The sequence below is a fragment of the Periplaneta americana genome, chromosome 5, assembly GCF_040183065.1.
Source record: "Periplaneta americana isolate PAMFEO1 chromosome 5, P.americana_PAMFEO1_priV1, whole genome shotgun sequence".
Taxonomy (NCBI): Eukaryota; Metazoa; Arthropoda; class Insecta; order Blattodea; family Blattidae; genus Periplaneta; species Periplaneta americana.
This window is the reverse complement of record NC_091121.1, coordinates 187,002,024-187,014,301: the sequence shown is the minus strand read 5'-3', so window position 1 is coordinate 187,014,301 and position 12,278 is coordinate 187,002,024. Positions and strand designations below refer to the sequence as shown.

At 35.6% G+C, this 12,278-nt stretch overlaps 1 protein-coding gene across 1 annotated transcript in view; it reads left to right on the top strand.

Moving 5' to 3' along the window:
- LOC138700342 (cystathionine gamma-lyase-like) overlaps positions 1-12,278 on the top strand; it is a 31,654-nt gene that overhangs the window by 4,416 nt on the left and 14,960 nt on the right. Inside the window, exons 4-5 of the mRNA XM_069826899.1 lie at positions 4,217-4,435; positions 9,607-9,742. Coding sequence (XP_069683000.1) covers positions 4,217-4,435; positions 9,607-9,742 — 355 coding nt within the window. The remainder of the gene's footprint in view (positions 1-4,216; positions 4,436-9,606; positions 9,743-12,278) is intronic.

The following is a 12,278-nucleotide window of genomic DNA, read 5'->3' as shown; positions in this document are numbered from 1 at the left end:
AGAAAATAAGAGGAGATGTGGGACACATGCATTTTAGCTGCTCCCTGTAAGAAACAAAGTACACACTAAAACCTCAAAATATAGGCATTTACAAACTGTTGTTTGAAAAGTGGCATTCCTATCTCATTCAGAAGGGTAGGATTATTCCCGCCGAGAACCATACTTTCTAATTGGTCGGAAAATCCCATTTCCGTATAGGTCTACTAAATTTAAAGTAAAGAGGTCAAGCAATAACCTGAAAGTCTCATGTCAGACTTGACGCGGGTTTTCCCTGGAAGAATTAGGAAGAGGATGGATAAGGTTGCAAATTGCATGGGAACTGCTTGTTAAAACATGTAGAGAACAATATTATTGTTCGAGACAAATAATGTCGCCCTGGTCCCACTCCACCACATGAAGGCAACGCTACTTTCTGAGTGATTTTTACAATACAAGGTAGTTGTATGAAAAAGGTTGGCTTTTGTTCACTCATATTTACAGTGGGCGGTATGGGGTGAGTGCCTCTATTACTTCCTGGAACTAAGGACGTTTATGTTTCGTCCCGAAATATATCCTTTCTTGAGTAAGTAAAAAGGCTTTTTAAATCTGTGTATTTCAAATTGTAAACTTCCCCAGCAGAAGTTTTTTTTTTTCTTTCAGAGAAGAAAAATGGATAAAACCCCTAAACATGTAGATTTATGTAATACCAAGTCATAATATGTAATGTGCGGTAAATATGTAAAAATATGTAATGTCAAATTTTAATATATTATTGGTAATTACAAGATTCGCAAAGATTTGTTATTTATATACGGTTAGGTTGAAAGGAATATAATATGTAATTACCAGGGAACGGATTTATATGGACTAAAAATATATGAAATATGTAAATATATATGTAGTTATTTTTACCAAAATATGGAATTAAATATGGATTTTTACCAAAATATGGAATTAAATATGGACTTAAAATTATAAAAAAATGACTATGTACGTTAAATATTGGTACATTTTAATCAAACTAAACAAAAAATATAATGGACGTACCTTATCTTCCAATGTAGTTTCAACAAAACACAATTTTTATTGTCTGTTACCATAACAATAGGTTACAAACATTTCTTTCAAGTGCTGAAAAGTGAATCTTCTTCTATTGTCTCTGAGGATAGATTTATACTGACTAAAAGAGCGTTCGACGTCACAAGAAGTAACTGGTACATAATTCAATTTCACAATGTCTGCTGGGGATAAGTCCAAGTTAATCTTCACTGTTGATTCACCACTCATCACAGCAACAACCTTTTGTAGTTCTTCATATCCAGGGTTTTTTGAAAGTACAGTGTCCACCTTAGCTCTTACTGCATCTGCAACTTTACCTCTACCACGATTCAGTTGTTCCACAGTACTATTTATAATTTCAAAACTTTCAGATAGTGAAAGGTGCCTATTTTGGAGACTTTTGAGCGTTTTTATGATGCATGAAAATGTATGCTGAATGTGAGCTAAGTCATTCTTCACACTTATGTCACAGGTAACTGTTTTCGCAGTATCAATTGAGACTGCATCTTCAGAGTCCAATGCAAGGAGAACATTGTTAATAGAGTCTATATGTTCGGCATAATATTCAACTGCTTCTAGCCATGTACCCCATCTAGTTAAAATTGGCTTTGGTGGCAATGGAATTTCAGGGTACATTTCTTTCAACACGTTAACTCTACTGGGAGCTTTGAGAAATACTTTTTTCACTGATGAAATCAACAAATCTACTTTAGGGAAATTGTCTCTGACCACTTCTGCCACACGATGAAATGCATGCGCCACACAAGTAAAATGAGTCAATTTAGGATATACAACAGATAATGCTTGTCCAGCTTTGACCATATAAGGGGCAGCATCGCTAATAAAGAATAACACATTATCGTACATAATACCCTTTGGCCACAGGATACCCATAGCTTCGTTGAACAGTTTAACTATAGTTTTGTTATTGCACTTTTCTAGAACATCACAATGTAAAAGAATTCGTTCAGAATATTGTTCACTTAACAAACCGATAACTACATAACCAACAAGTCTACCTTCTTTGTCGGGAGTCTCATCAATGGAAACCCAAATTGAACTATCTTTAATTTCATCTCTTATCTTCTGTATTGTCTCATCGTAGATGGATGGAGCATACGTCTTCCTAAGTGTTGACTCATCCGGGATTGTATGTTGAGTATATTTTTCAAGGAATTCCCTGAAGACCTTATTCTTTAGTTTGTAGAGAGGAATATCAGCAGAGATGAGAGAACGGCACAGGTCGATGTTAAACTCAGATCTTACATTCGATGTTGTTGGTTGTGTTAAAAACAATTGTCTCTGCTTGGAATTTAGTTGTTTGTTGGCCTGATGTTTACTAGTTGTAATGTGTTGTTGCACCAGGAACTTTTGTGTAGATGATACTGCACACTGACACAAATTACAAAATAATATTTTATTGTCAGTTGATAAACCATCTTCTTTAAATTCTGAAATGTAACTTGTTAGTTTTGATTTTAAATTGACTGAATGACGTACTTTTGGCATATTTACCGTCTTTATAGTATGATTTACAAAACTGAACCTATGTGTACTCTGACTGGCATTTAACTGTTGAGCTGCACAACTGAAGTCTGTTAAAAATTTTAAATTAAATTAATACAGTTTTGTAACTTACTTTCCCATTGTTGATAGGACTGCTAATTTTCAAATAACTCTGATGTTAAAGGGATTACTGAACATGTGTTTAAATCTCTATTGTTGAAATGTATTTTTAAAAGTTAATGGAATTTTGTTTTGTTTTATTGTTAAACCTAATATAATATGGACTGTTTTATATGAAATATGGAAAATATATGGAAATTAACGAAAATATGTACTAAACTCTAAAATATGGAAAAATATGGAAAATAAAAGTAGGATTTTTCAACCCTACACATTGTGAAACATAAAGATAATGCAAAATATAAATTATATTAGCTTTATAAGTAAATATGTATTTACATATAAATCCTTTCCCTGGTAATTACATAAAAATCCGGTCCCTAATAATAACTATGAGGTGTGTTAAAAAAGTTCGTAGTGTAACACATAGATGGCACTGACAAAACAATTCTGAAGTGGTATAGAGGTTTTGTAGAGCATGGATGCGTATGTGATGAAAGGAAATGTCATTCAGGGAACGGCCTGTCAGTGCGGAAACTGTAGAACAGGTGCGGGGGGCGTTTGTACAGTACGATTATTTAGTCCTGAGAGTCGCCGGCAATGTGCGCTTGGGTCAGGCGAGTCCATTAATTTACGCCAAGGGATGTTCAGGTTAGTCTGTTGCCTGCAGTCAGAGCGATCGGATGTCGCGCATGCGGTATAGCGTTGTTTTTTCCAGTACAGTTAAACTGTACTGCATTCCTTTACCGATCGCTCGCCCTTATCTCTACTCCGGAGCTCTCACCACTACTCCTATTACTTCCCCTCTTTCGTGTCGCTGAGCTATCAGGATTAAATAATCGGTCTGTACACAGTCCTCGAAAGTCTCTGCCTAGAGCTAGCCTGCAGTTAAACATTTCTAAATCCACTTTTTTGAAGGTCCTACATTCTCGTCTGCGAAAGTTTCTGCGGACAGACTGTATATAATGTAATGCTGGGGAATTAGGCAAGAACAGTTACAATTTAGAATACTGAAAGCCTCTTGTTTAGATTGGAGTGTTGAATTATTGTTAGTAAGATTTAAAAATAAGTTAATAAAATATATAAATGATACTGTAAAAATTTTTCTTATTCTTCTTCCTCACTGGAAGGTTTGAGCTTAGCTTATTTCAACTTAAATATCTGACGATCTTTTTCAGAGACAGCGACGGCCCTTCGTCCCTTCCTAAGTACTGTAACTCTACTTTCCTCTACGCGGTAGACTGTAGACAACTTACTGAGTACCGGTACTACCCTTATACCATTTTCGTATTGGATAAACGTCTAAATAAATCTTAGGAGCCTCATATCTGAGGTGTGAATTTTAAATTTGTCTCGAGTGAGGAGTTTACACTGTCATAATACACAAGTGAAATTTTGACGCGTGCCTCGCTTAAGTATTTTGTTGTTATTGTGATACCAAAAGTGTAACTAGGGCTAAATATGTGTAACTCCACTTCTCAACCCTCCCCTAATATGTTGCACACCAAATTTTAAAACTTAAAACTGTATAATGAGACCGTTATATTTGCAGGTATTAGCGAACCTGGGCATTACAACGACTTATGTGGATGCTACTGATTCTAAAAACGTGGAGAAAGCAATCCAGGCAAAAACTCGACTGGTATTGCTTGAAACGCCTGCAAACCCAACCCTTGACGTGATCGACATTGCAAAGGTCGCAGATATCGTCCACAAGAGGAAGAACACTCTATTCGCTCTGGACAATACCTTCCTCACATCTTACTTCCAGGTTAGTTAAATATAACATATATTTTTTTATTTTAGTTGGTTATTTAACGACGCTATGTCAACTACTAGGTTATTTAGCGTCGATGAGATTGGTGATAGTGACATGATATTTGGCGAGATGAGGCCGAGGATTCGACATAGATTACCTGGCATTCACATTACGGTTGGGGAAAACCTCGGGAAAATCCAACCAGGTAATCAGCCCAAGCGGGGATCGAACCCGCGCCCGAACGCAACTTCCGGCAGGCATATATAACATATACAGAAGAATTACATGTAGCACAACATGGAAGAAGGTAATTTTTTAGTGCCCGCAAACATAACACTTTTATTAAAGGAATATTACTGGCATTTTTTTCTTGGTTCTTGGCCTACTTATTTTTTACATTAAATTATTATTATTATTATTATTATTATTATTATTATTATTATTATTATTATTATTATTATTATTTCAAACCGTTTTGGAAGCCTTGCAAACGGTGCTATTTAAGCAACCTCTTTCCTGCATATCACCAGTATGGTCTAAATATGGTAAATAGATTCGCAGAGTGACTGTCCAGTGACATTTCGTGCACAGTATTTGAAGAGTCACTGCAAGAATGATGGATGTCATTTGGAATACATTTTGCAGGAGAAGCAATTGGAAGTTAGAAATGCTTAGCGCTCAAAGCTTAACTGTGATTTTCCGATCATTACTGGACAATGACTATCAGTGTTAATGACATATAACTCTCTATGTACATTCTATATGTCTTAAGCTATGCATTGACAGTCTTGGTTCATTTTCGACAAGAAAGTGACATCCATCATTCTTGCAGTAGACTCTTCATTTATGTCCACCATAAATTTTCATCCAGTTGAGATTTTAGTCCACAGTAATTCTATAACAATTTTTTCCACCTATTATGTCAACATGTAAAAATCGTCCACTGTATGATTTCGTCCGCCATACTGAAATATCCTCAGGCATTTTTGTCCATTTTATATACTTTTAGTCCATATTTTTTAGTCCACGATATTTATGGTCCATTGCAGGAGTAATATATTATACAGAATTATATTAGGCCACTTTATTTTAGTCACATACAATAAAATTAACCACAAATTTAATTTTGGAAGCAAATGAAGAAAAATTTAAATGGGTAATATATCAATAATTATGTTCTACCGTACAATTTTAATCTTTAGTTGATGGAAGTTCAGCTCTACTCCTAACACGTGTGCTTACCTTCCTTAAATACACGGATATGAACGTGTATATTCCTATCTGTGGCAACGGACATTGCATATGCCACGATTTTCACATTTTCGCACCGTCAATGTTACCGGTCTCCATTTTTATTGAATGAGTGGAACTGATATATTGTATGTAAATTGTTGTGACCTATTTTATCCTTGCCTTTAGACGAAGGAAGTAAATATGCCATTATAATGTCTTTGAAATTGTACTGCATAAATTTGATTCCTCATTAGGAGTTCTAGCACATAGATTAAATTGGATTTCACTACCATGGAAACCACAAAAATGAAATTAATAATGATGAAATTGTTTTTTTATTAAGTGCAATTCAACTTGTCTTGTATTTAATTGTATGGGCAAAATTTTAAATGGACTTTTAAAAATTGGTGAAAAATGTAGACCAAAGAAAATGGATAAAATATTATTTGTGGACCTATGATATTAATGGACAATATAAAAATGAATGAATCCTTTAAGGACAAAAAATTGTGGATGAAATGTCCGTGTACGAAATGAAAACGGACTATATGATTTTGTACAATATAAAGTGAACAAACTGACCTGGAATGGTTAAATACAGCGCATACATTTTATCTTTACACGCAGCTGAGATGTGCACTGTCGCTTTCGATCTACACGCGCGAGCGTGGAAAGATAAAATGTATGCACTTTTTGTAGGATATTGTAAGAAGTACGATATTTAGTAAACTCTTGCAGTTCCGACTGTCTTTTATGAAAATGAAACATCACCAATTCAGTATTATTTATGACCTAACGCAAAAATAACTTCAAGAATGGTTTTAATTCTCGTAAGAATTGTACACATAAAGTAACAACAACTGGTTGCCATAGAGACTTAAACTTTCATGGCCCACTCTGTTGCATAATTAACACAAACATAAGCCACTTATGATTTCAGAGCCCTACAAATAATACAGGGTTGTTTCCGATCTCTGATAACGAATTTGAATGACATCGTGTGCGTCAGGAGCCACACTACAGCTGAACTGTGGCGCGAGGTGACAGACCAGTAGTGAGTGATCTCACAGTCTACTATATACAGTCGCGAAGCTCAATATGTAGTAAAAATGCAAACATGGGTAGTTGCCCACCACTAGGATCGCTACTATCGCCTCATCATCGCAGATCTCTCTCCTAGCAGACGACAAAATATGTTACACTTTCGTTGTCGTGTTCTTTTGGAAAAATTAACACCTTGCTTCCATTATTGAAATATTAAATGCATATAGTTAATTTATTATTTTAATGAAGTATATTAAATTCCACCATAAACTCGAAGATACCTGCAAGATATAGGTTAATATTATTTTTGTTTGTGCAAAACGAACTGAAATTTACTATAATCGCTTCACTCATTCAAGATTATAGCGATAATTAACTTTTAAACCAATAAATATTAATTTTCATTTCCCTTTACAACAATAATAATGGAAATATGAATTAATCGAGTAACTTACGTGTACCGGTACTTGTAGTGTAGGCTTACGTAGCTAACACAGTGGGATGAGGTTAAGCAATAATAGAATTGGAAATAAAACGTGATCAATAAATTTTATTGTAACAGACTTTTTCTACGTCTCTAGTAAAGTAACAAATAAAAATAACAACAAAATTAACAGCTATAATTAAAAACATATCCTTTGAAAAAAAAAGTAGGCCTAAACAATAATAATCCCACCAGAATTGAAAATAAAACGTGATCAATAAATTTCATTAAAACAAACTTAATTTTTCTACGTCTCTAGTAAAATATTATTATTCCAATTATTGTATTTTAGCCATTAACATTTTCATTACAACCAATAACGAACATTTCACAAGCATCAATGTGAAATACGCAACGAGCTAGCACTCGATGGAAATACGACACAGTCCAAAGTCGACCGTGGACAGTCTATTGTTTCTAGTTGCTAACCGCTTGGAGCGCTTTATGACGAGGTTTGCAAAAAATCACCTCAAGCTTCGCGACTGTATATAGTAGACTGTGGTGATCTCATAGTCAGAGTGCACGGCGACTCACAGCAGAAATTCCAAAGAAAATCGAGCCTTTTTGGGAGGCTACGTTACGACTCTTTCCAATGCCAAGTACAGTTAAGTGAAAATAAAAGCCTGCAATAAACGAGGTTTCGTCATTTCCAAGAAAGGCATTTTCTGTGTACTTAATAAGATTGGTAAAGCTGGAATGGAATTAATTTGTATCATCTCGTGGGGTGCGGCGACTTGTGACGGGGGTGGATTTGCTTGCTTTTTCCACTCTGAAATTAATCCCATCCGAGCTTTGCCAGCCTTATTAGGTACACACAAGATGCCTTTCTTGGAAATAACGAAGCCACGTTTTTTGTAGGCCCCTATAATTTTCACGTAACTGTACTTAGCATCGGAAAGAGTTGTTATGTATCCCTCGATTTTCTTGGGCATTGCTGCTGTGATACACCGTGCACTCTGATTATGAAATCACTCACTACTGGTCTGTCACCTCTCGCTGCAATTCAGCTGTCGTCGGTGTGAATTCTGACGCATATGACGTCATTCAAATTCGTTATCAGAGATCGGAAACAGTTCTGTACTTCAGCTGTGCCATTTGGCGGAGAGATATGAAACTTGCAGCGTGTAGGAGAGAACATTTAGGTACTTTCGTTCATAGTCTATATGACATTAATTTTCAATTTGGCACATAAAAATAATGGATCTGAGTCCATTTACTAGACATTTAACTCGATATTTCTGTAGTTAAATGGAGTCTGGTTTTCAGAACCGTAGTAACCGTAACATAAACAAAGAAGTTTGCGCTCAGGTTACCAAATGGGATCATTCACAATGATTCAAATAAACACTGACATTAACATTGCCGTTAGACGTTAACATGAAAGTTTGCAAACTCTAATATGAAATATGCGTTACAAGAGCGGTATGTTGAAGTTTTCATGTTCGAGGAAAAGTTTGAAAAAGCGAAACGTAGTTGATCTTTTTTAATTTCCGAGAATTGAAAGAAAATATACCGCTCGTGTATCGTACATTATTTTGTGCGAAGATCGTTTATTCCATACCTGAAAGAGGAATTTATAATTAGTTGCAATGAAATCTCCATCTTGGTTTCTGTTCAATGACGGCAAATTTGCAAAACAAAAATATCTATCTTCAACATTGTTGCTTTAAAATGTTTTCTGTGTTTACTATACTCCAGCAGGCCGTGATATACGTCTGTCTTTCCCCCCCCCCCCCAGTCTACAAATGCGAACTTAAAACAAACGGCTTCCTTAATGTTACTTACATCACGAATGCAGTAACTTTAGTCGAGTTGTAGAGTTTACTTAATTTTTGCAAATATTTAAAAACAATTATTAACAGTGCAATTTAGGTGAAATTGCAGTGGTAAGTTTCCAATTTATAATTATTACTATGTTGAACGTCTCTAAAAATAATATGTTAAAAGCCTAAAGCAGTAAAATCAATATGTCACTTAAGCGGTAAGAAGAGGGAAATTGTTATGTGTGTTAGGTTGGGAATAATGACTGTGGAATTTTAGACTTACCGCGGATTGGTTTTGTGCGGAAACCAAGCAAATACGCACGATCTCGCACAAACTTTCATGCTTATGCTTACGTGATTTGCAAACAGAACACAATCGTGGAGCGCTGAAGTATACGACAGAATATGAGGAAATGACGTCGTTGTTATGTTTCCATGGTTACCAAGTATCTTTGCGGTTATGTTTATGTTCCCATCGTGAATGTTCTTGATTTTATCACAACGTTTGCATTTTTAAGTTAAAGCTTACGTTATGTTTAATTTTTATTGTGAATGAGCCTTAACAGCAAAAACAATACATTTATTCAATCTCCATGACGTATGGCCCGCATATGTGAGTAAATGTTGAGAAGCTGACATGTGTTACTGATTTGTTGCAGAAACCGCTGAGCTTGGGAGCAGATATAGTGATATATTCTCTAACCAAGTACATGAATGGACACTCAGATGTCTGCATGGGCTCCTTGTGTTTCAATGACGACTCACTGCTTCCTCGATTCAGATTCCTGCAGGATGGTAAGTCTTGTAATACGTAGGTATAAGTTATTATATAAATGGATATTGAGTTTGGAAGTAAATCTCGAAAAGACAAAGTATATGATTATTTCTCGTGACCAGAACATAGTATAGGAAATGGAAATATACCAAATTGGAAATTTACCGTTTTTTTTTAATAATTTATTGATCGATCACCGCATTTAGCGCTATACAAATCATTTCTAAATAAAATATAAATACAATACATGGCACTGAATTGAGGGCAGCCTAGATTGGGCTCCTCAATGCACAAAAATAATTGTTAATAAATAATTATTTACATAGGTTGGTGTGATGATAAATTTTGATTATAATATGAGGTCCATTGGAAGTCGGCTCTTGATTCTGGTGGGAAATGTGGACTTCCTTCCGAGAGAGTAGTGGATGGCGCCTGGAACATTTTCTAGGTTGTCATAGAACTTCTTAGCTTGTGAATGAAAAAACTGTTTGATTGTGTCAATACCAGTTTCTCTGTGTAGTTGGCTGTTACGGACAAACCAAGGAGAATTGAGTGAAATTCGTAGGACTTTATTTTGAAATGACTGGATGTGTTTAATTTCACTTATTGCAGCTCCTCCCCAGACAGGACAGGCGTAAAGCAGTAGAGGTCGTAATAGAGGTGTGTAAAGTAGCATGCGATTTTGTAGCTTCAGAGATGATTTCTTGTTGAGGAGGGGATATAATTTAGTGAGCCTTGAGTAGGCCAATTTGAAACGGTGGAAAAATTCAAATATCTTGGAGTAACAGTAACAAAAATAAATGACACTCGATAGAAAATTAAACGGAGAATAAATATGGGAAATGCCTGCTATTATTCGGTTGAGAGGCTTTTGTCATCCAGTCTCCTCTCAAAAAAATCTGAAAGTTAGAATTTATAAAACAGTTATATTACCGGTTGTTCTGTATGGTTTTGAAGCTTGGACTCTCACTTTGAGAGAGGAACAGAGGCTAAGTGTTTTTGAGAATAAGGTGCTTAGGAAAATATTACGGGCTAAGAGGGATGAAGTTACAGGAGAATGGAGAAAGTTACACAACGCAGAACTGCACGCATTGTATTCTTCACCTGACATAATTAGGAACATTAAATCCAGAGGTTTGAGATGGGCAGGGCATGTAGCACGTATGGGCGAATCCAGAAATGTATGTATGTATTTATTCACACTGCAGTGGGTATATACCCGGTGGCAGTGGTAACTAATTATACTCAATAATGACAATAATAAACTTATTAATTAAAAATACAATTAATAATAATACTAATAATTAATACCAACAATAATTAATAATAATAATAATAATAATAATAATAATAATAACAACAACAACAACAGGGAATATACTAAATTAAATGAAACGATCACTTAAAATAACATTTGAAATAAATTTAATTTGTATCTTAAAACTAAGATCGAACTAAAACCCACGAGTATCATATGTTCATATCTGCACAAGTACCTTTCAAATTACACTCATTTCGCTGTCAACTCGCTCACTGCAATGGAACTACGACACATTTCACTGATTCTATCCTGATTTCACTAACACTTCAAAAACATTTCACTGTTCAAATACTTTGCACTGCCACTATGAACTATAAAGCTTCACTGACAGGAACACGTTTCACTTACACGGCACACTTCACTGACACGACATACTTCTTCACTGATACAACACTTCAATAACAACATATCATTTACACCCTTTAAATACTGTGTATAATTACCGTCTATTAGTAAAGTCCTTAAGCCTATTTTTAAATACATTTTTGGTTGTTGGTAAAGCCTTTAGTAAGTCTGCAGGTAAAGCATTCCAGTCCCTGATAGTACGATTGAGAAAAGAAAACTTTCCAGTGTCCGTCCTCTGCCTTCTTTCCCTCAATTTATATGAGTGGTCGTTCCTTGAAGAGTAATTTGGCGGCTGCAACCTATTTTTTATTTCTCTCCAGGCAGGCTCACCTCTGTATGTTTTGAACAGTGCGCATAATCGAATTCGCGTTCTCCTGTCCGTGAGTGTGTCCCATTTTAATGGTGAATTTTTCCGACAACACTTGAGAGCCCGTTTTTGAATCCTTTCCAGTGTCTTAATATGTTCTAATCTGTAAGGATCCCAACATGCAGCACCATATTCCATTACTGGACGTACTAGTGATTTATATGCAATCTGTATGTAGTGTGTTGAGAGACTCGAGGGAAGAATACCTATGGGGGAGACGTAGATGGGAGGATAACATTAAAATGGGTTTGAGGGAGGTGGGAAGGGAATGAACATCTGGGTTGTCTGAAAGCCGTTTGAAATAATGTGGATGTATGTTCACGGCGACATAAGGAATGAAAACAGACTGTTACAGCTGCTATACCGTCTGGACACAAGCCGATGTACCATTCCAAAAGCATGTGTACGAGAATGTGAGACAGTCATGATGTCCACGTGATATCACTCTGTAGAAAATGCAAACACTTGAAAAACCAGACGATCTTGCAATTGGGTGGCTTAATCTTATCAACAACGATAATAT